Consider the following 24,104-nt stretch of genomic DNA (forward strand, 5'->3'; position numbering starts at 1 on the left):
GTGTGTAAAAGAGAGAGAGAGAGAGAGAGAGAGAGAGAGAGCTCTAGTTTAAGCAGGTGCAGAATCAGGATATCCCCTCCCCCTTATGAAATTCTGAGGGCAGTTACTTGATTCTTCTCCACTGCAACAAGAAAAGTATGCATATATGCCTGCGTACCTTGTTTTAGTGACATACACACACAAACACTTTCAATAGTAGTTTATGTACTCAGTTTTTTGGAGTTCAACAAACAGCATTACTTTGACCTCCCTGTGCTCAAATATTGCCATTTATAAATATAACATACACCACCAGTTGCATTCACAGCAGGATTAGGGCCTGTACAATGAAAAGTAATTTAATCAACACTATGCTGAAAATTTATGAACTATTACCTCGCAGTATGACGGACAACAAATAAATCAGTTTATTGCTTATGCCCACATTGTATTTTTAATATTACTACCGAAACTTTAGTGAATATTAGCCTTGTGTATCTTAGATCAAAAGGACGCGGGTGGCGCTGTGGGTAAAACCTCAGCGCCTAGGACTTGCCGATTGCAAGGTTGGCGGTTCGAATCCCCGCAGCGGGGTGAGCTCCCGTCGTTCGGTCCCAGCTCCTGCCCACCTAGCAGTTCGAAAGCACCCCTAAGTGCAAGTAGATAAATAGGTACCGCTTTATAGCGGGAAGGTAAACGGCGTTTCCGTGCGCTGCGCTGGTGCTGGCTCGCCAGAGCAGCTTCGTCACGCTGGCCACGTGACCCGGAAGTGTCTTCGGACAGCGCTGGCTCCCGGCCTCTTAAGCGAGATGAGCACGCAACCCCAGAGTCGGTCATGACTGGCCCGTATGGGCAGGGGTACCTTTACCTTTACCTTAGATCAAAGCAGTGTTATAATTGGGATGGCTTGACAGCAGACAGACCAGCAAGAGCTAAACATAGGGACATAATTCAGTTGAACTAAGCACTTTTGAGTCATGGATTCTGTTGAATCATGCACACTTTCTTTTTCGTTTGGAGTACCTCTAACAGCGCAATCCAATACAGGGTTACTCAGAGGTGAGTCCCCATGAATTCAATAGCGTTAATGCATAGACAAGGATTTAGGATTGCACCCTAATTTTCTCATTGGATTCTTCTTCCTATGCAGCATCCGTCTGATTATCTGTGGAGTTCGTTTGGAAGGCTTGTTATCATCCTTTCCTGCAACAGTTTGCTTACACAACCCAGATGGTTTCCCAAAATTGTTTCTTATCTTTTACAAGCACCCATTAAGCTCTCATAGTGAATCAGATTGTAAGTCCATTTAGCCCAGCACTGCCTGCTGCCTTTCACAGCCCTGCTACTCCAGACCATTTGACAACAGATGCTATTGATTGAACCTAGGCCCTCTCCAATACTTCTGGCATGGATGGCTGAACCCTACACAATGCTTCCATGTGAAGACACTCATGTTTCCTTCTAAAGGTCCAGCACATGTTCTGAAAGTTGCTTTTGAGCAAGGGGTGGGGTGGTGGGACCCATAGCTCTCCAGGTGTTGCTGGACTCTAGCTCCCGCCAACTCCTGATCACTGGTCATACTGGCCTGACGAGAATTGGAGTGCAACAGCATCTAGAGGGTCATTGCTCCCATGGTTCCATAGATCCACACCTCTACTTTCCCATTCATAGAATAAAAATAATACTCCACTGCCAAAGACTCACATTCTGCATCAAAAGTGACAATCCTTGCATGGTGCTACTTGTTTATTTGAGACTTCTTTTCAGGAGATGCCGAGTGCGAACACTGAACAAAATAACAGGTGTTTATAATCTTTATGTCCTTGGGTAGCTATAAGAATCACAGGATTTTTAATATTTGTGCTTAACTAAGTAACACATGGTGCTGCTTTTTCACTGTTTGTGTACACACACACACACACACACACACACACACACACACACAACGAATAAACAAAATGCAATTGTTCTAATGGCTAAGCTAGATGTTCTTCAAAATACTTAGCTGCCACTTAAATCTGGCAGTGATGCATTGAGCTTCCCTTCCATAATGTTCTGCAGTTACCCACACCCCACTCAAGTGTCACCTGATCCTAAACGCATTTACTGGCAGGGAGCAATGTCCTTTGAACTCAGTAGGTCTTATTTTTGAGTAAACATGGTCAGGATCCTACTGCACAACTGATTTGTTGGGAATGCTATTCCCCCACTTTTTGCCTTCCTTATTTTACAACTGAAGGTCTTGATCTTTCTGACATTTTAAGTCAATTTCTCACTTTAAAACACATTCGCAGAGTGAATTTTGTGATATTTTTTTTTTAGGACAGGTGTTACCTTAGCGGATTTTGTGTATACAAAGGGTGCTCTTATTAAAGCTGCAAATATTTTGTGCTTTAAATAAGTTGGTATTAAACTGAAGTCAGTTCCAAGAGAAGTTGAGTTCCATAACCTGGGTAAACGATGCTCACTATTTGCTTTGCTTCTGCTGGCTGGGAGGAAAGCAACAGCTTAAGCCCCCTGCTTTGGCATCAGAGATTTCACCAGGCTTATATTGGAAGCCTTAACAGCTAGAAGGCAGTTTTAAAAACAAATAAAAGGTGAGAATCTCCAGATACTGAATTCTGTTCTTGTGGAACCGCAGAATACACACAGCACACCGACTATTACTATATACAGTTCGTATAGCTGATAGACATTTGAACCTGCTGCAAACTGGTAGCAAAGGAGTTGCCAGGGAGGCATTTTGGGGCAGAAGGTGAGGCCGTCACTCAGCAGAATGAGCAGGAGGGCTCATAGAAAGTACAGCAGGGCTGGCGTACCACATTTTGAAGTAAGCAAAGTAATTTACACCATAGAAAGCAAGAATAGAGAACCCTTTGCAGCCTGAAGGCCTCGTTCCCTTTGAGGCCACCTGCTAGTGGTGGCTGAAGCCAGCAGCAAAAATGGGTGGAACAATGAATGTAAAAGTTATTATAATAATAATAATAATAATAATAATAATAATAATAATAATAATAATTTTTTATTTATACCCCGCCCATCTGGCTGGGCCTCCCCAGCCACTCTGGGCGGCTTCCATAAAAACCAAAAATACAGTAAAATATCACACGTTAAAAACTTCCCTGAACAGGGCTGCCTTAAGATGTCTTCTGAATGTCAGGTAGTTGTTTATCGCTTTGACATCTGCTGGAAGGGCGTTCCACAGGGCGGGCGCCACTACCGAGAAGGCCCTCTGCCTGGTTCCCTGTAGCTTTGCTTCTCGCAAGGAGGGAACCGCCAGAAGGCCCTCGGCGCTGGACCTCAGTGTCCGGGCAGAATGATGGGGGTGGAGACGCTCCTTCAGGTATACTGGACCGAGGCCGTTTAGGGCTTTAAAGGTCAGCACCAACACTTTGAATTGTGCTCGGAAACGTACTGGGAGCCAATGTAGGTCTTTCAAGACCGGTGTTATATGGTCTCGGCGGCCGCCCCCAGTCACCAGTCTAGCTGCCGCATTCTGGATTAGTTGTAGTTTCCGAGTCACCTTCAAAGGTAGCCCCACGTAGAGTGCATTGCAGTAGTCCAAGCGGGAGATAACCAGAGCATGCACCACTCTGGCGAGACAGTCCGCAGGCAGATAGGGTCTCAGCCTACGTACCAGATGGAGCTGGTAAACAGCTGCCCTGGACACAGATTTGACCTGTGCCTCTATGGACAGCTGTGAGTCTAAAATGACTCCCAGGCTGCGCACCTGGTCCTTCAGGGGCACAGTTACCCCATTCAGGACCAGGGAATCCTCCACACCTGCCCGCCTCCTGTCCCCCAAAAACAGTACTTCTGTCTTGTCAGGATTCAACCTCAATCTGTTAGCCGCCATCCATCCTCCAACCGCTTCCAGACACTCACACAGGACCTTCACCGCCCTCACTGGTTCTGATTTAAAAGAGAGGTAGAGCTGGGTATCATCCGCATACTGATGAACGCCCAGCCCAAACCTCCTGATGATCTCTCCCAGCGGCTGCATGTAAATGTTGAAAAGCATGGGGGAGAGGACAGAACCCTGAGGCACCCCACAAGTGAGAGCCCAGGGGTCTGAACACTCATCCCCCACCACCACTTTCTGAACACGGCCCAGGAGGAAGGAGCGGAACCACTGTATGACAGTGCCTCCAGCTCCCAGCCCCTGAAGACGGTCCAGAAGGATGTTATGGTCGATGGTATCAAACGCCGCTGAGAGATCCAGCAGAACTAGGAAACAGCTCTCACCTTTGTCCCTAGCCCGCCGGAGATCATCAACCAGTGCGACCAAGGCAGTTCAGTCCCATGATGAGGCCTGAATCCCGACTGGAAGGGATCCAAATGGTCCGCTTCTTCCAGGCGTGCCTGGAGTTGTTCGGCAACCGCTCGCTCAATCACCTTGCCCAAGAATGGAAGATTTGAGACTGGGCGATAGTTGGCCGCATCTAAAGATGGTTTTTTAAGAAGCGGTTTAATAACTGCCTCTTTCAGGAGGGAAGCATTCACCACCCCACGAAGCCCATCGCCCAGTCCTTCCCGGCTAGCTTTTATAAGCCAGGATGGGCAAGGATCCAGGAGACAGTTACTTTTGTGCAGTGGGCTAGACAAACACACACACACACTTCTCTATCATCTACCTAGAAAAGCAGGAGGCAATTGAGTTCAGGGACGCATACCAACCAAGCAAAAATAATCAGTGTAAAAGTGAGAATTGTGACCTAGAGAACTATGAGGGCCGGATTTGGAGGCTTTCCACCCCTGATCCAAAGTGAGTGTGTGTGTGTGTGTGTGTGAGAGAGAGAGAGAGAGAGAGAGAGAGAGAGAGAGTGAGTGAGAACACTCATTAAATTGAAAGTCTAAATTACCTCACTGCACCACTTACTAGCAGACACTTCCACTGTTATGAATGACTGAGTCAGTCTATAACTTTTGGAGGGTTTCACATAATGATCACACCTACGCACCAAGAAAACGTAAAACATAACCGACTTCTGGAAATTCATTTAGCACCATCTTCCTCAAGTTATCTTGCAAACACCAACAGCACCAGCAAAATCCAGGAAGCATTTGGAATAAGCTGCTCCCTGAACTTATGACTAGCTCCATTCAAGTGAATGAAAGCAATGTGGGGACTAGAGTTGTAGGCTCACCACAGCAAAGATTCTGGATCTCCACCAGGCCCTAAAGTGCCCTATAAACTAGTGTGCTGAAAGTATCAACACAGCTTGAAAATTCTCATATTTTTTCCTTCTTCCAAAGAGGATATTAGTACACTTTAAAAAAATCATGCTCCAGATAACACTTACATCATTGTGAAAAAGTTTAATGTTCTACCTCCAGCTACTTAGCTGCTTCTGCTACTTTAGACTTCAGTGCACCACTGGCTAGATGCAATTCAAGCCATGCCTGGTTACTACCTTCTTTCCAAAAGGCACTGTACCACTAGCTACATAGGGAATACTCTTGTGCCAGCAGTAGAGAAACCAGAAGGAATTTTTTTAAAAAAAAAACACCTGGCCCTGCATTTACTACTCTTTCAGCATCACTCTCACTCGTTTCTTCTTGTAAACAACTGGAGAAATGGGCAAACACAGTTACAAATGCTGCCGCTTGGACACTATTCTTTGAAGCCTCTTTGTTTCTTGATTGCACGCATTAAAGGGGATATCTGCAGGTCCAGAAGCTGGGGTCTCTGTTTTCTTTTGTTAGCATGTCTTTGCATCTTCTCCTTCCATCAGGAGCAGGGAAGCATGCCAGTTCCCAGGCGATGTCCTCACACTTGTTGGCCGTATGTGCGCTGGCAGAGAAAAAGCTATTCAGTAGGTTTCCTCGAAATCTGGCCTTTGAGCAGAACCAAACATTGTGCTGTGCTTGCACGAGGGAAGCAGAAATACCTAGATTTAAGAGCTTCCCAATATGTTATGCAAACATGGGATGCTGGAAGGCAGCCAACAGCACAGAGTCAGTATTCACTGCCGGTGCTCTGTAGCAGCATTAACTGTGGTTCCTAAAGAGAGGCCATGCACAACCCCTGACTCAGCCAGCAAAACAGGGAAAAGGAGTCATGCAGGCCAACAGATAACTTGCCATATCAAACACCACTGGATCTTTCCCCGTGTCACTTCCAGACCTTTTATAGTGCAACCATGAGTGATGGCGATGTGGAGCTCATTCCTTGATCTTCTGTACATAAACACCATTCTGTAGGACACGGGAAACAGCAAGCAGTTGCAGAAGCCAGGGGGACATACTGATGGTGGGTAGCTCTCTGGAAAGGGAGCAAGGGCTGCCTTTTGACCTTCAAATCCTAGTCGTCCTGTACAACAGGATGCCCAGCAGATCAGACGGTGTAAGGTCAACAGGTATTATTACCCTTTGAAGTGCTTTCCCTCTGCCTTGCTGGGATTTGCACATCGTGTTTCTTGTCAGTGTGAGAGGCGCACCATGCAGCATGTTGCTGATGACATTTATCGGATGTACTCATCTTCAGAGATGCTGGACGCGTCTTCATCCGCGCTTTCCTCTGAATCTGGCAAGTTGCCCCAAAGCAGTAAGTTTGTACCTTAAAAAGAAAAGGCAAAAAAACTTCCATTGCACTCTCTCTGACCAGGATCTCATGCTAATGAAGCAAAACATGTTGCTGAAGGAAGCTACAACCCTAGCCATAGATAAAGGCTAATAAACAAAGTAACATGAACATGCAGTTTAAGCCTATAATTCCACCTCTGTATTTAAATGCCACATTCTAGAGCGGGGCTGGTCAACCTTCCAGCATCTAGGTTCCTATAAACTAGGGGTAGGGAACCTTCTGTAGCCTGAGGGCCATGTCCCTTTATAGCAATCTTCTGAGGGCCTAATTAATGCTAGTGGTGGGTGGGGCAGTGAAGCAAAAGTGGGTGGTAAAAGGACTGCAAATCTTACCCTTTACACATTAAGCTACATTGCAGCCATACAAAAGCCAGAGGGTTGTACAAACCATGCATTATCACAGCTGATTTCCAGCCAGGCAAAAGCACTCAAGAAGGGCATGGGTCAGTGTGAACTTTGTGGAGAGTCCTGAAGGCCAGAGATAGGCATGGGTGGATGCATTCAGTCGCCGTGCCTGAGGTTCCCCAACTCTGATATAAGAGAATTTCAGCAAGTTGTAGCTTCTTATTTCACAGAACAGAAGAGCAACAACTACCAAAATCTCTTTTCCCCTGTTAAAACAGGTTTGGGAAACCGTTGGCCCTCCAGATGTTGCTGAACTGCAATTCCTGCCAACCTAGGCCACTGGCCAGGCTTGCCAGGGCTGATGGGAGTTGTAGTTCAGCATCATCTGGCGGAACAAAGGTTTTCCTCACCCCTGTTAAAAGATACAGTGGTCCTACTGCTGCAGCAGGGACAATTTCTTTCTCAAGAAAACAAGTTCTATCACAGCCTCCCTTCACTATAAAGTAGTTTAAATGAGAGAGGTTTGCACAACCCACATGCGAAAAGAACACCGGTGGTGGGGTGTCACGGGACCTGGCCCCACTCTGGGTATATTCCTCAGTGACACACCTTGCCATCACTGCATGCAGCAGAAATGCTGACTGGGGCAGAAATCAGTACACACATATAGAGCCCTTTCGCATAGAGGCTGAACTTGTGAACAGCAGGGAACTGTTTCTGTTGCAGGCAGTGGTGAAATGTGTGGCTTGTGGGTGGTATGTGCTTCCATTGTGTTATTTCCCACATGCTCTGTCATACATGCTTTAGTTGACATTCCTGCATTGCAAGGGGTGAGACTAGATGACCCCTGGGGTCCAATTCCAACTCTATGCATCATGGGCCAGGAGTCAACTTCGCCTGCTGAACATCAGCCTGAAGGGGGAGAAAGGGGGAGTGACTCCACCTGCAGCTGATCAGCCTTCAAGAGCACAGAGGAGAAGGCACTGGATTCAGCCGTCTTAAGCAGAACTCCCAGCAGCAGCCAGATGCTGGTAACAATGTTTGTAGTTTCTGGCCCTACCTTGCTGCTTCCTGCTTGTCTTCATGATCATCGAATTCCCTGACCCCTCTGACCATGTGAATTGCTGTTCGCGCAACTCTAGGAATGGACCAGACTTTGGATGCTGGCTCTACCTCCAGGCAAGTATACCTGAGAGACTCTTCTGGTTGGTTGGCCTCCCAGTCCACTCAGCTCTGTACATTGTTGCTCAGAAATGAGACTATGGCGCTATGATTCTATGCTTCTGTTATATATCTGAGGCCTTGTTCTCAAACATGGCAGTTCAAGATGGTTTTTGCCTGAGTATTTATCACTTCTTTTTCATTCATGCTTTCCCCCTTTGGATTGCTATTTTATGAACTGTGAGCTCAGATCTGGTGCTAAAAACAAATTCCTGGGCTGAGTGCTTGTGCTCAGAGGCACCCTGTTCCTTAACTTGGAAGTGTGTAAAACCCCTGAGTATGTTGACCTTTTAATAAAAATTAAAGTAGGTCCAACAAGCCTGAAGTATGTCTAACTCTCTTGGTATACATTTTCTAAGAGGCACCCAATTCACTGTAGTAAAAGCTTTGGAACAGAACACTCCAAGGGGATAAGAACAATAAACTTTGTGCGTGAAATGAAATTTTCCATACCGGAAGAATCGAGCCTGTTGATTCCAAAAACAGTCTGGCTGTGAAACATCCAGAAGTGCCCATTGTTGCAGGACAGCAAACAAGGTTTGCATGGAGCGATCACATGGTATCCTACGACATTCCCACTAGAAAAGCAAACAAAGAGTATCTGACACACAGGTTCTTAGGTGAAAGAGTAGACAGAAGAGTAAGCTCTAAAATCAACAGTAAAATGAATGTCCTCATGGTAAATAACAAGTTAATAAAACAGGATCCCACCCCATCCAGTAAAACTAGTTGTGAATGTTTGACTAAATACTGAGCAAGATGCCTTTGGGAAACAGTCCAGAAATAGCCTGTATGTTCAGCCTGAAACTTTATTTTTAACCCCCAAATGGGCATCTATATTATGAATGTATTAACAACAGATGTTGCCTGTTCTTAAATATAAAACCTATTTTACAGAACATAAGCTCACCTCACCTCATATCACAAAAATGGGAAAATACTGACCTACTGATCCCTGTGGCTCTAGAAAGCATGGGATATAATGATTATTGATGTCATGACAAATTCATACAGAGATGACTAAAACCAGGACCATTTCATGGTAGCTGATAGTTACATTTTTAGAATAAAAGCAATTAAATTGAAGAAAATTGAATAGATATGAATCTATACTGAACTTCTCTACATTTTCTCTGATTTGGGGGTGGGGGACACAAGCCACAGGGTAAAATAATGATTTGCTAATTATTGCGCTGTTTCATGAATATCTGATAAGCGGCCACAGAGAAGGCTATCTTCTGCCCCACTGGCAATCTAGCTACCTTGATGTGTGCGGTATTGTAGTCAAATTACTTTGGGTTTATGTATTTCAGTTACTACGGCCCCCTTCCTATTTTAACCCTGTCCCTGTTCCATCAACAGCATACTGACATGCAGAAATTAAGGAGGAAAAACTCCTTCCATCTCTGCACAATGAAAAACTTCACCTGCCACATTTCTGCCTGTCTGACTGCTATTAAAGCACAGAATGAAAGCCAGGAGAAAGGTGGTCAACACTACAAGTGAAGATAACACATGCCAATACTGTAACCTATTCTGCTTTGTACTACCATAGTTTTGGAAATCCTGAGGCTATCAGAATAGTCCAGTCATCCCAAGTAAATCTGGGAGCTCTTTATGCCAATCATTTTATTGCTGGAATTTATCCTGGACATGGTCAGCCAAGGATTTCTGTGATGATTGATAGTTAAATTCAAGCGAATGTTAGATAATCAAGTTCGCTTCAGGCTCTTGCACACAAATGAATGAAGAGGTAGCGGCCGCACAGCTGTTCAAAACACCATGCTAAGTTAAACTGCAGCATTACTTACCTACCATTTCAAACAGGCCACATTCTTCAGTTTACATTTGCAGATTTCTGTGAAATAGCAGTTTCCAATGAAACCAACAGTACTGGGGGGAGAAATAGACTGTAGGTAGTTAAAAATGAACTTGATCACAGTTTCACAATGTGAAGTATTGTAGCAATAAAAGTTCCAGCAGAACGCTATTCCCTTTGTTTATTGTTAGTTTACAAATCTATATGTGCCAACAGCCATTGTAAACCTCTCTTTGCTAACAGCCATTGTGAGCAAGGCAATATACGACATAACTGTACATTGATCCAGCTTTTAGTTTAATGAGTTTTGATAGGTAGTCTTTTCCTTGCATTGTCTCTTCAAAAATGATCGAGCTGAGTTGCCTGTTGGAGAAAACACTTTAGCAAACCCTATAAAGTTGTGATGCCCATGACTTATATGAAACGCTGTTTCACTCTAATTAAGACAAGAGGCATTCGTTATTGGCTCCTACGTTGCAAGGAGGGGAAACTCTTGGCCCATGAGATGCTAATGAATTCCAACTCTTATCGGCCTCAAGAAACATGGCCAATGGTCACCACTCCACACTCTGAGTAGTAGTGTAGGGAGCTGCAGGAGACAGAGAGGGACAGAAAGCAGTGCCCCCCCTTCTTTCTGTGCTGGGCAGTGCCGTAGCGTGGGTTGTCAGCACCCGGGGCAAGGCAAGTAATTTGCGCCCCCTAACCCGTGGATTTGCGCCCCCTAACCCTAACCCCCAGATGTTGCGCCCGGTGCGGCCGGCCCCCCCTGCACCCCCCACGCTACGCCACTGGTGCTGGGCATGGAAGAGTCCAAGTGTCCTTCACAGGCAGAAATACAGGGGGTTGCTGGAGGGACAGACAAAGTGCTCTGTCCTTGTGCCTCTGAGCAGTCCTCTCACCTGTCTAGGTAAGGGGTTAAAGGGAAAGTTTGGATCAGGCTATAATCCTCTTCATATTTACCAGAAAACAAATCCCAGTCCACTTAGTGGCATTTACTTCCAACTAAACATGCATAAGGTCACATTGTAAGAAAGCAATTTTCTTCCAAAGTGGGCCTAGTTCTGAAGCAAATTTTTCTACAAAAGCTCCATTAGTTTAACGGATTGCACCACATGACAGCAAGAGGTTTCAGGATTGTTGCCTAAGCTTGCAAAAGGAGCAAATCAGATAAGAGGTCAAAACAGCCTTCGGCGCAAAAACAGCTTGAACCCTGTAGTTCAAGCCATTGTGATCATTCCACAATAGCTAAGAGACTCACTATTGCTCTTTAGTAACAATAGATTAGTCTGCTTCAACCCTAAAAACATATCCAAATTGTGTGACCCAGCCTCCTGGTGTAGCCAGCCAGGTGGAAGAGTACCAGCCAGTGCAATATGTTACCATAGAGCTTCTGTCCAAGAATTAGTCTGTTGATATTTGTTACTCAATACAGCAATTTCGTTTCTGGTTCTCATGATGAAGCAGAGGGAGATATGGGCTCTACAGCCAAGCGTGACCATTCCATCAGCATTGCAGCCCAGAGCCACTTTACCTATTGCTAGCCATGAATCATAGCAACAGAATGAGATGAACAGGTGTAGAAGACTTATTAAGAGTGCCGACAGCATCCTGTACAACAGAGGAAGCGACAACCAATCATTCCATCGGCACCTGCAACTGAATAGTTTTCAACAACCATTAATCTGTGTTTGCTCTTGGATGTGTGTTCCTTTGCTTACAAATGAAGCAGTCTGATCATTACTGCATTCCTGACAGGATTAAACAGTTTTTCTGTATAATTCACAGCAGACAGACCTCTTCCCAGAGCTGATCTATATTAGACAGAAAATTTAAAAACTATCCCTGGAAGTTGCCATGGTAGATAGGATTCAGGTGGCAAGCAGCTACTACCAATAATCAGTTATAGTGTTGCCATTTTTTATTTAGAGTTTCAAAATGTAGATGCTTCTCAACACTTAAGCTCTCCCTTAACCGCTCAGCCCTAGCAGAGTACAGTACCCCCGGCTGCCATGCTAATCAATTATTACATTATAAAGAAACCAATCATGATAAATAATTTCCCAAGGCACTAAAACATAGCTTTCCATTTAATATCGCAGTTTGAAGTAAGAGGTTTGCTGAATTCCATTAACACATTTCTGTAATAGTAATAGTCAGCATTGTTTCATTGTTCAACATTATCATAGAAATACCATTTGTAACCACACAGAATAAATTCAATTAAGGTTTTGTCAGTTACTTAACATTTATACCATATAATATCGAAGTGTGGGGAAAGTCTCAGCTAAGAAACATTTCTGTCATTTGATTAAAATATATATTTACTTGTATTGAATGAATCTTGATGTTGGCTTTTGGAAGACTTTTAATTTCAAGCTGTTTGTGTCATTTTTAACAACTCATTTTACACTTTGCAGTTCAAAATTATTTTACTCTTTGATTTTATATTTGCTCTCTTGAAATACGTTTCCCAGAGCACTGATATACAACTATTATGTATGGGGCAGGAAAGATAATAGCTCAGTACTAGAGCACAAGCTTTTCATGCAGAAGATCCCAGGTTCACTCCCCAGCATATGCAGGTAGGGCTAGGAAAGACTCTGAAACCTTGGATAGCCACTGCCCATCCTTATAGACCAGTGTTGGCCAACTGTGTGTTCCAGATGCCCTCTCATTGTGACCACTGACCATGCTGCCTGGGGCTAATCAGAGTTGGCTACCTTGGTGTAGACAATACTGAGCTAGACCAATGTCTTCTATGTCTGTTCATCTCTTTTGAGTCCATATAACACAGATTCCTATGTATATTTTAAAAAATAATAAATTTCCAGTTCTACCCACCTGAAAGCCAAGTGGAGTTCCCTTTGGCCTTGTATATCAGGCACCCCTGACCTGCGGACCTCCCGATGTTTTGGCCTACAACTCCCATGATCCCTAGCTAACAGGACCAGTGGTCAGGAATGATGGGAATTGTAGTCCAAAACATCTGGAGGGCCAAAGGTTGGGGATGCCTGTTGTATACCTTCTCAAATAAATTACCAGCAGTACTGGCTGATCATTTTACTTTCTGGGAACTCAGTTAATAATGATAGTAAAAATTAGATTCTAAAGGGCTGTCAGATGGAAGATGGAGAACGCTTGTTTTCTCTGGTTCTGGAGGGTAGGACCACCAACCCTCTTTGTTCCTTGTTGCCCACACTAATGGATTTGAGTTACAAGGAAGGAGATTCTGACTAAACATCAGGAAGAACTTTCTGACAGTAAAAGCTGTTTGACAGTGGAGCAGATTCCCACAAGGTGGTGGACTCTCCTTGGAGGTTTTTAATGAGAGGTTGGATGGCCACCTGTCTTGTATGATCTAGCTAAGATTCCTGCATTCCATTGTTGGACTAGATGGCCCTTGGGTCCTTTTCAACTCTATAATTCTATTATTCTATGATTTGTCAGAAACATTAAGCCTTCCACCCCCAAGTACAGGCCATCTTTTTATTCATATGAATTACTGAATGTGCAATCATATTGCTGAAGCTTGAGTAAGGCACGCTGATGGCACTAGCTCTCTGTGACAAAAGTTCCATTAGTTTAGGGTTCCCTTAAGAAGTTTTGATTAAATATTATTATGATTTCCTACATGTACAGTATATTAATGTCGTCACCAATGAAACTTGCCGCCTTCTTCCAACACTCCTTCCTTCCTTTTCTCATGCTTGAAAGTTGCACTTTGATTCACCATCACTGAGGATGTAGGAAAGCAGATACTATGTCTTTCTGTGGTTTATACAACACCCCCCATTGTGCTTTTGACTGTTACCACAACAAATACTGTAGACCAGAAACTGACTATTAAGAGAAGTGAAAGTGACAGTTCTAGCATACTGCCACTAAGTTCTCCTACTGTTACAGCGTTGGTGGTGCTATTCTAATATTAGAATCATGCCCCGCTTTCATAATTTAAGATGATTAAGGAAGACAGACTACACAGGCTGCTGTGATTTCCAGAGCTGAACATAGCTGAAGTTGTGCAGGCCTGCTTTAGAAAGCCCATGTTCTGAATATTTTATTTTGACCTCAAGTCTTGGATTCTGCATTTTTACAAAATGAAAATACTTCCTACATTATGGCAGATATTATAAGGGCTATATGCTACATGAGTGCATGAAAGACCCAGAAGGACAGAAAAGGTTAAGACATACCTCTTTTCATAGTCCATGCACACATGTGAGTTGGGACAGCAGCCACAGCATCTGCAACCTGGCAGATCAACTTAGGTGATTGTAGTGTAGTGTATTCTGCCAAGACCCTTCATTAGTATTATTTTTATTACATTTATATCCCACTTTTCCTCCTAGCTCAAGGCAGCATACAGGGGTCTTCCTGTGCCCTTTTCAACCTCACAACAACCCTGTGAGGTAGGTTTGGTTAACAGACAGTGACTGGCCCAAGGTTTGTCTTTATGGCTACTTTGAATTTTGTGTGCCAGATCCTAGTCCAGCACCTTAACCATTACACTATACCAAGTTAAGAATGAAAAAGACCACCAAAACTAGACCTTAGACCTAAAGCAGATAAGTCACTATGGTTCAGGGACAATGAAGTACAGTGGTACCTCAGGTTAAGAACTTAATTCATTCTGGAGGTCCGTTCTTAACCTGAAACTGTTCTTAACCTGAGGTACCACTTTAGCTAATGGGGCCTCCCACTGCTGCTGCTGTGCCGTCTTGTGATTTCTGTTCTCATCCTGAAGCAAAGTTCTTAACCCGAGGTACTATTTCTGAGTTAGCAGAGTCTGTAACCTGAAGCGTCTGTAACCCGAGGTACCACTGTATATCCTTGAGGTTGTTGTTTTTTAAAAAATGTGTGAGAGATGCCAAGCAAAATACTTACTGTGGAACAGAAAATTACAGCCAATTCAAGATTCTCTGAGTCTCCTTGTGTTGACTCACCTGGTGGGAGGGATGTCTGTGGAGTAGAGATCTGTCTCTGTGTCAGCCAGGAGAACAGCTTTCATGCCCCGGGAACTTAGCACTTGCTGGCAAAACCTGCAGCACAGCACAGTCACACATCTGTCTGCAAAAGTGCAGCTGCTGGTGGACATGGCAAGGCCAGTCTGATCCAGAGGAGATTCCAGGGCGCCCCTGTGCTTCTTTCAGTAGGGTAGAAAAAATAATTTGTCTTCTGGGGCCAGCAAGGTCTTTCTCCCCCCACAGGACTTACTGACACTCTTAGTTTATCAGCTTTGACTACCAACCCTCTTCGTTCCTCGTTACCCACACAGATTAAAACCCTTATCAAGTGTTGTGATGGTCCTTCCAGTCTTCTACTGGAGGCTACCTAATCAGCATTAAACAATATTAATTATTAAATTGAGGGAGATTTTCTCCCTCCCCCAATCCAAGTCTGTTTCCCTTATTTAGTTACTATTTCTTCAAATTTATATGCCCCTTGATTGCAAAGAAAAAAGTGATATACAAAAAGATAAGATAGTAAAATCAAGAAAAAATTCCGATATTTTAAAACATTCAAAAAGTTAAAATGCTAGAACTGATTGAAATCCACACCAGCATTTCTAAGCATCTGTGAAGGCTTGCGCAGACAAGAACTATTTTAGCTGGCCGCGAAAGGAATACAGCGAAAGCACCTGGTTGATATCAATTGGCAGGGAGTTCCAAAGTGTAGGCGCTGCCAAATGCAGAACAGGTGTTATGTGGCACCTGCAGTAATGCTAATTCTGCTTTATTTCACTGCCTACACCCCGGGGTCCTTCCTATCATTCCCTTCTCCCCAACCACCGAGGGCAAGAAACATGCCCGCCTCCCAATTAATTCTACTGCCCCCAATTTAGGATTCTTTAATTCCACCTCAGCCACTCACTGACTGACTCCGGATTCCCCCTGCCTCCTGCCAGCGACCCCAACCTGGACGGCTCCTTTCTTTACGTGCGCGAGGGATGCTCAGAAGCAAGACCTCGCGTCGCCTCCCAGTCCCCTGTCAGTTTGAATCTGTGGCTTTGCCTCCCATTGGGGGAAATCTGGCCCGCCTCCGGCACCTGATTGGTAAAAAAGACAACAACCCACGTCTCCCCGCTTGCCATTGGATAAACTGAACATCTCTCGTTCCTACCTACGTGCGGGGCATGAGGACGCGCCCCCTTGCTTCCTATTGGTCCACACGGGGCTCGTATTTGCATGCCCCGCCCCTTCGTGGTCGCAACCCGCTTCTGTCCCCTCCGAGCATTCTGAGTGGCCCCGTCTCTGTCCTGGGTGGGCGGTGCCAATACAGAAAAGTGGCGGGACCGAGGCTGAGGGAGGAGGGAGGCGGGGCGCGGCTATTGGCTGGAGCGCCCGCCAGCTTTCGGAACCTCCCTTCCCGATTGGTGCTCCTCTGTGGAATGGGCGGGGGCGCTGGAGCGGGGCTGCGGAGGGGAGCGAACCGTGGGAGCAGCGGGTGGCCTGAGGAACGCGCCTCATGGGGGGAAAGGACTCGCCGTCCGAGCAGCAGCACTGCAGGTAACAGTCGCGTCCGGGACGGAGGAATCCCGAGTTCGGGGTGAGCCCATGGCAGATTCCCTGCGGTAGATCCCCTATCCCATAATATCCCCCTTAGCGGAATCCGCCCGCCTTTTCCAACTTGGCTGCAATTCGTGTAATGCTAGCCTCCCGCCAGCACAAGGAAGCCCACTCCTTCCAGAAGGCTGTACAGCAGCAGTCTCCATCCTATAATACTCTTCCCGCGCGCGTGTGTCTTGTCTGCCTGGTTCCCTTGGTAGCCCGCAGCGAGCACAGGCGCCCTGCTGGAGCCGTCCCGTGCTCCAGTCCACCGGGAGAGGGTCGGTGTCCCATCCATCCCATAATATTCCCCACTGCGGCAAGCGGGGGGTGGGGGGAGCCGGACTCCCTGCATCCCGTACTCGCCCCGAGGGAGAAGCATTCCTCCACAAATAGCCACAAGCCCGTCGAAGCCCAGCTCTTTTTAAAGGGATCCTCATACATCCCCGGAGAAGGCAGTTCTCTGCGCTCGCAAACGAGCCTTGAAGCGGTTTCATTCCAGATCAGACAGTCGGTCCAAGCTACGAAGCTCAGCGGCGTCGACCCAGACTGGCAGCGGCTCTCCCAGCTTTCAGGGGGGAACCTTTCCTTCCCGGCCCTACCTGGAGTCGCAGCGGATTGAACCTGGAGCATGTGGCATGCGAAGCGTGTGCTCTGCGGCTTCCCGAACTAAGTCCGCGATACTCTTATTCCCAGAAGATAGTCCCATAGCAGTGTATTCCTCCTTCTCAAATATAGGTCTTAGTTCTTAATATTCCTGGGTGAGCAGCTCCCGTGGAGGGATTCCCTTGCCCCATTAAGCTAGTTGTCTAGTGTTACTTGCCAGACAATAATATACCTACCTTCTCATCCTCCCAGGCCATAAACCCTTTTCCTAGTCTGATGCATTTCCTCTTTACATCATCTCCCTGAAAAGTGCAGCACCAAGAAGGAAAGGCAGGGCTGGATTCCTAACTTCCCGTAGATCAGATCTGTACACTTACTGTGATCCACCAAGCTGAATACAGCTCACCACCCATGTGCAATGGTTTGCTGTGGACTCAGTAAACCTTCTGGTTTTGCTTGGGACTATTGGGCGGGTGGCAGATGCCAGATTCTCAAGCACTTGAACCAACTAATTGAATGTTTTCAGCTTGGTGGGTCACAAGTTGTGCAAGCCTATGACATAAATAAGGACTGAGAGAGGAAAACAGCATATATCCTTCAAATGTTGCTGCATTTGACTTTTGAATTGAACAGCTAACTTCTTGTAAAGGAGAAAGCACAGCCTTGAGCTTGCAAAAAGTAAAGGTAGCTGTATTGTACCAAGAGAAAAATTCAAAAAGTATATTAGCACAATACTTTTATTAGGCCAACCAAAATATCACAAAATAGTGTGCAAGGTTTTGAGTTCTTCAGAAGAACTTCAGCTGCCCTTGAAGCTGTCCCAGAAACTCCAGCGGTATAAATAAAAATTATAATTATTATTATTATTATTATTATTATTATTATTATTATTATTACATCAGGGTAGACTTGGGATGGTGGCTATGGTTATGCTTCTTCTTCCCAGCCAGTCTTGTTGGAATCTGATAACATCTATGGCACCTAAAATGCCTCACTGAATGTCTGCTGTCTATTTCCACATTCTCCCTTGAGACTCACACTCATGGGCGTCACCATCATTAATTTTACTCTGATGAAGAATACTGGATAATTCGAAAGCTTGCAAACTATTTTGTGATATTTGGTTGGCTTAGTAGAGATATTTCCCTAATATGGTTTTTGACCTTGCAAGGGGCTATTGCGATGGACTATAATGTTTTAGTGATTTCTCTTTGTATTTCAGGGAGGGCTTTAAATGTGTTTGCATAGTTACTTCACAGCTGGCTGACAGAATGTGCTAGCACTGGGCAGAAATATGCCAGATTTCGATTGTGTTTTCATGCTGTAGCTCTTCATCCTAACTCCACTTGCTTGGGAATAAATCCCATTGAATTTAGTAGGATTTACACCAGAGTAGACATGGTTAGGATTACACTGTTTTTCCTTAGTCAGTGAGCCATTACCATTTCCTGTCTGCTGGCCACATTGTTTCTCTCTTTGGATGTGGATCCAGGCTTTTCGAATCCCCTTTTCTTAACATTTGCTGCCAACAGTAGCTTGTAATTCAGAAAAAGAAGTTTTGTCCTTACTTTCCTCTGCTTGCATCTCTCTTGCACATACTGCTCTGTTTCCCCAGGCTCCAAATCAGCTTTGATGTTTACAGCAGATACATGTATCCTCCCTCCCTCTTTAATTTGCCAGCGTTTTGGGGTTCAATCCTCTAAAATTAACAATGATGATAATAAAAAAAAAATACCTAAAGCTGGTCTGTTGGCTGGACCAAGATCTGCAGCTTTAGCTACACCAAAGGGGATTAGTCTTGTTTATACAATGGCTTGTGGATTCATTTTTGAGCTCCTGTAGTTCAAGTAATTTGAGGATTTGGGTCTGACTTCCCTTTTTAGTATATCATATTGCTCTGTCTCTAGTTGCTGTTTAAACTAACAAGAGGGAACACAAAACTGCTTTTGCAGGGGCTGTTTTCCTTTGTCTCCCCATCTCCCCATTTTCTTGGATTTAGGAGGTTCTAATGATATTAACCCCACCCCCCCAGCTCTCTACCTAAAATGTAACTATTGCACCCTTTTCTTCAATTGGAGGCATTTTTTTATGCTGCAGTTTGAGTAGCTTGCATTTGTACTTTGCATTTCTAGCTTTCAATCACATTTGTTGTTTTGTATATGCCTGTAACTGGTTGAGAGTCAATTACGTATTTGAATTTGCAGGCAGTTGAACTGAAGAAAGTGACTTTGGAGCTTTCATCTCTTCTACCATTTGGGATTTAATTTGCATCATCTCTGGCTCTATAAAAAGAAAAAGAAAAAGTCAAACCCACACACAACATGTTGTTGCGCAGAAAGACTTCCACTCCCTGGCTGTGCTATTAATGTTAGCAATCAGGAAAAGCCTTTGGGGGCTGCAGATTCTCTGTAGTCTGATGCTGCTGCTGCTGCCGCCACCGCCACCACCACTGCTGCTAAGGGTTTTGGTGCAGGGAATCCAAACTGCTGCCTTTTCTGTCCGCTGAGCTCTTCACATCTGCATGTCTCTGCTGCTCACACACACTCCATCTCCCACCCTCTCTCCATGGACTGATTGCTGTTGAGGGAAGACGAGCCTGGCCAAGTGATTGTTTTTGGGAGGAACGCAAATTGCATTTATTTTGTCGTATTCTGGAGGATCTGCTCTGAGGATAATCTTTTTTTTGCTGGGGGGGGGCAAGGAAAACATGACGTCGCCAGCGAAATTCAAAAAGGATAAGGAGATCATAGCTGAATATGACACTCAAGTCAAAGGTAAGCATATGTGTGTATATATATATATATATATATATTCTTTAATGTGAACATGGTGTGTTTCTGTGTGTGTTTCAGTCTGCAGTTGCATATGCAGGCGCTCATGCTACATTTTTGGGTGTGGAAGGGGAAAGCATTTGCAGATCGCCAGGAATTTGCAGTGCTTCTCTATAGTGCAATGTTAGAAGGGATTGACAGTGATTGTTGCTTCTTTGGGTGGGTTCTTGGTGTATCCACCCCACTATCTTTTTATATATATAGCTTTCATTTTATGGCACTTTTTTGCTTGCGAGTAGGCTAGAGGAATATAGAACATACATTTGTATTTTTTTAAAATCAATTTTGATTGTAAATGCCCCCTCCCCCTGGGGAAATGTATGTATTAGCCTAAGAAGCTTTGTTGAATTTCAGCTTAGAGGAGCTCTTTTACAGCTGTATGCACCAAAAGGCTTTCACTCTTCATCACCGCCTTCTGTGTGTGCCTGTTCTACACACCTCTGGCAGCTGGTTGCAGTGCCCTTCAATTGAAACTGCATATATTCAATGATAAAGTGTTTTGGTGATTCTGTGCTCTTTTTGCAAGATGTCCATTAAAGGCTGTTCTCTGTTTGCAATGGCAACAACTTGATAGGCGTGCTCCATGCAAAAAATACCTTGGTGACATTAGGCAAGTGGGTTTGGTTTCACATCCTCACATATCCTGAGTGACACAGTTAGGAGACGCTTGCCTAACCCTTTTGTGTCTGCAGAGTTTTCAGCATTACTTCATACATGTGTTCATAGTGAGACCTCATTCCTGCACGTGTATAGCCTGACACAATGCTTCTTGATAGGGGAACTTTGAAGTAGTCATTTTAATGAGAAGTCCTTGATCTGCTTGTCTGTGGAGGATGGCATGAGAGAGTGATTTCGAGTTTGTGGAAAATTAACTGGCTTCTAATTGTGAACTACATGTGCTCAAGGGCTTTTCTGCTCTCATTTAAGTAATTGCAGAGCTATTGTGGATTCGTGGCCTCTTGATATGATATGATCTGAGAGAGATCACTGTCTTCACCATGTTTTAACGTACAAAAAGCGAGACACTCTCTTTTTTTTAAAGGTTCTGCTGCTTGTACTAAATATGGCTTTTTAATAAAAGTGTTCTGGGATTCCTGGGTTGGAGGCAGTAGCCAGTGAAAGCATTTTTGTCTTCTACTTCTCCACCCCCCCCCCCATGGTAATGTAATCTTTTGCTTGGCCAAGCTAGCAACCAAGGTTTTAGGAATTCCAATAGCCAACAGGAGGCATTGATTCAGAAAAGCATGGTATCCATCCAGCAATAAATTGCTGTCTGGGCTGGAAGAGTAGGTGGTCTTAAAAATGCAGTTTTCCAAATATATGTAGAGACTTGGATTTCCTTTGTTTCAGGATACAGCAGGGAGGGTTCCCTCTTCCAGCTTGTTGAAACAATGCAAAAGGCATTTGTTCTGTTCTTAGTGACTCAACCTACTGCTCAAGTATTGTAGCTTCCATTCTCCATGGTGGTCTGTATTTAGGGAAAGGATTTCAGGTATGCAGAAAAAAAGAAAAGTCCTCTTATTTTAGCAGTCTGTTTGCAGTTGTAGTGTTAGAGCCTGGCATTTGGATAGGAACTCTGATTAAAAAGTATTGTTACTTTTTCTTTTTTAAGAAAACCACTGCTGTTTCAGCATGGTTTAAAGTGAAGCTCTGTCCCTTGCTGTTAAAATATTTAAAATCTTATTAAAAATGACAGATTTTGAACATGGGACTAAATCATGCACATTAAACCTTTCCATGTATGCAATCCTCTAACACTGAATGAGTATTGTCAATGGGGGAAATGTTATTGGTGGGTGGTAGGATGCTGGAGGGGAAAAACAACAACACCTGGCCCAGTCATTGCAACTGCTGGACAGCCTCTCTCTGTTTTGAGTCTATAGGACACTGACCATGTGCTTTCCTTATTTCTTGAGCTCTGCTGGAAATTATGGGCAAGACCATTTTTAATAGTGAACACAACTTGAGAAACAGGATTTCTTTTCAGCAGAGTCTGAGAGCATTGCCAAGTTTTACAACAAATACTCAAATGGTGGTGTTTTTATATTGTAAACCGCCCTGTGATCCTCTGATGAAGGGCGGGATAGAAATGTAATAAATAGTAGTAGTAGTAATAATAAAAATAATAACATGTATGGAATAGTTTTACATCTCTTCTGATGAGAGATGCTGTTCTATGGAAAACAGACTGGTAGCTCCTCTTAGCATGGCTCTAGCAATTTCAAGGAATTACCTGGACCTGAGTAGCCACTTCTAAAATGCCATCCGATGCAAGGCAAGAGGAGAGAGCTGTCCGACTGTGTTCTCTGCCTGTTTCAAACATACACAGACTTCTCCTTCCCTTTTTCTTTTTGCTAGAGTTTGGGCAAATGGGCTGGTTCCCCAGGAAGAATAGTGAATCGCTACTTTCCTATGATAGTTTGTTTCCTCCACCTGCAATTCTTCACTTTTCATATACCGTAGTTCTATACTTTGATGCATCAATTTACAGTGGTACCTTAGTCCGTTCTTAAACCAAAGCGTTATTAAACCAAGGTGTCCTTTCCCATAGCAGCTAGGGACTCAGTTTACAAATGGAACACACTCAACAGGAAGCGGAACATGTTCTGCTTCCAAGGCAAAGTTCACAAACCAAAACACCTACTTATGGGTTTGCAGCGTTCTTAATCCAAGTTGTTCATAAACTAAGCTGTTCTTAAACCAAGGTACTTGAACTAATCCATGGTCATTCAGAAACCTATACCCCTTCTTTTAGGATTAGATTTCTTAGACAACATGCCATTCAGGTGCAGCATTTTTCTTGAGATTGCTTCCCTATTAGAATATTGTGATTGCTAATACAGTGGTACCTCGGGTTGCTTACGCTTCAGGTTACAGACTCCGTTAACCCAGAAATAGTACCCCAGATTAAGAACTTTGCTTCAGGATGAGAACAGAAATCATGCTCTGGCGGCGCAGCGGCAGCAGAAGGCCCCATTAGCTAAAGTGCTGCTTCAGGTTAAGAACAGTTTCAGGTTAAGAATGGACCTCTGGAACGAATTAAGCATGTAACCAGAGGTACCACTGTATCAAACAATCCAAATTTTCTAGTATCTCGTGAAATGTGTGTGTGTGTGTGTGTGTGTGTGTGTGTGTGTGTAAAACTCAGAAGTCTGGCAGACATTTCTTGAAGGGAAAGAGTCATAGAACTAAGTGGACAAGTGAGAGGAGGGATCATGTTCTTGCTGGCTTCCTTCCAGGTAATTGAGAGCTGTCATAGCTTAAACTTCTTTGAACATCTTCCAATGAGTGGCTACTTCTCATGAGGGCAAAGTACCATACTCTGCTTATGCTCATGAATTCTCTTCATAGTATTACCTGATTGGCAACTCAGTCACCAGACCAAATTTTAAGGTTCTAGGGCACCTTGATTTTTGCTTCTCTGTCTGGTGGTAAGGAGCTTTTTATCATATGGTTGAACTGAAAAAATCAGAAGTGGTTTGTTTGGGTTCTTTTGTCATTGCGGAAAAACATGTTGCAATTAAAGTATACATGTGAAGTTTATTGTGATGGTTAATTAGTGGAGGAAAACCACTGTTTTTAGTGATGTGTGAATATTTCACATTAATACCTTGCGTTAGTGAGCTATCAAGATATCAGACTCTGCGAATGAAACCTCAAGTTCTGGTAGCTTTTTTGAAACTACCTTACTAAACCCTAAACATAAATGCTCTATCAGTTGGAATACATGGTAGCTAACCACTTACTTGCACAATTGATATTACTGAAAGTCAGAGGTTTCTATCTGCTGCTTAGCTGTAAACTTAGGGAGTATAAGAGGTGTGAGCTATGTACATTACAACAGACGTTGTATGAGAAACTCCAAGCTTTCTCTGTTACATTGATGATCATGAATATTTTTGCAACTGTTGAAGTGTAAACCCATCTATGGCTTGTTAACCCATCTATCACTGTAATTCTGGGATCTCCTGTGTCATGGAAGACTGTGATTAAAAATACATGGTGTATTGGATGATGGAATATGTTGAATAGCTGAAATGGGAGCCAGGAAGGAGAATGTTGTCTTTCTTTGAAGATAAAGAGTTCCGCAAAGCTAGAAGGGAGAGAACCATCGCTTCCATATGGAACCCTCAATAATACGAGTTTCTTGTTCTGTCTGAATGCAACCACAGA

The 24,104-nt window shown here is 44.1% G+C and overlaps 2 protein-coding genes across 19 annotated transcripts in view; one reads left to right on the forward strand and one right to left on the reverse strand.

The window, feature by feature from the left end:
• Positions 1–5,487: 5,487 nt before the first annotated feature.
• Positions 5,488–19,403, reverse strand: FAM72A (family with sequence similarity 72 member A). Of its 13 annotated transcripts, XM_083617174.1 has the most exons (6): positions 17,998–19,403; positions 17,337–17,903; positions 14,893–15,092; positions 9,946–10,023; positions 8,584–8,708; positions 5,488–6,538 (listed from the first exon to the last, which is right to left on the reverse strand). In XM_083617174.1, the coding sequence occupies exons 2-6, from the start codon at positions 17,355–17,357 to the stop codon at positions 6,444–6,446; spliced, it is 519 nt and encodes a 172-aa protein (XP_083473300.1). In that variant the 5' UTR covers positions 17,358–17,903; positions 17,998–19,403; the 3' UTR covers positions 5,488–6,443. The 13 variants fall into 13 exon arrangements, 12 of the variants coding, with proteins under 12 accessions (XP_083473300.1, XP_083473298.1, XP_083473305.1 ...); XR_014548990.1 differs by lacking the exons at positions 17,337–17,903; positions 17,998–19,403 and having other exon boundaries at positions 5,488–5,773; positions 6,349–6,538; positions 14,893–14,988; XM_083617172.1 differs by lacking the exon at positions 17,998–19,403 and having other exon boundaries at positions 14,893–14,988; positions 17,337–17,570.
• A 332-nt stretch (positions 19,404–19,735) lies between these two features.
• The window catches only part of SRGAP2 (SLIT-ROBO Rho GTPase activating protein 2), a 196,136-nt gene continuing 191,767 nt past the window's right edge, over positions 19,736–24,104 (forward strand). For all 6 annotated transcript variants that reach the window (XR_014548983.1, XM_083617107.1, XM_083617110.1 and 3 more), the window contains exon 1: positions 19,736–19,874. Coding sequence is in view for 5 of the 6 variants with exons in the window: in XM_083617107.1 (XP_083473233.1) it covers positions 19,808–19,874 (67 nt within the window). In the remaining variant the exon portion in view is untranslated. The remainder of the gene's footprint in view (positions 19,875–24,104) is intronic.

The sequence above is a fragment of the Podarcis filfolensis genome, assembly GCF_964270895.1.
Source record: "Podarcis filfolensis genome assembly, chromosome: 6".
NCBI lineage: Eukaryota > Metazoa > Chordata > Lepidosauria > Squamata > Lacertidae > Podarcis > Podarcis filfolensis.

What these genes read in the sequence shown, in the direction of transcription:
- FAM72A (XM_083617174.1), bottom strand. Translation starts at nt 17,357, where the DNA reads ATGGCCTGGGAGGATGAGAAG. An exon ending in AATGTGGCCTGTTTGAAATG is followed by an intron (nt 8,709 to 9,945) that starts GTAGGTAAGTAA and finishes TTGCTTTTCTAG; the next exon opens with TGGGAATGTCGTAGGATACC. An exon ending in CAACAGGCTCGATTCTTCCG is followed by an intron (nt 6,539 to 8,583) that starts GTATGGAAAATT and finishes TTTCTTTTTAAG; the next exon opens with GTACAAACTTACTGCTTTGG.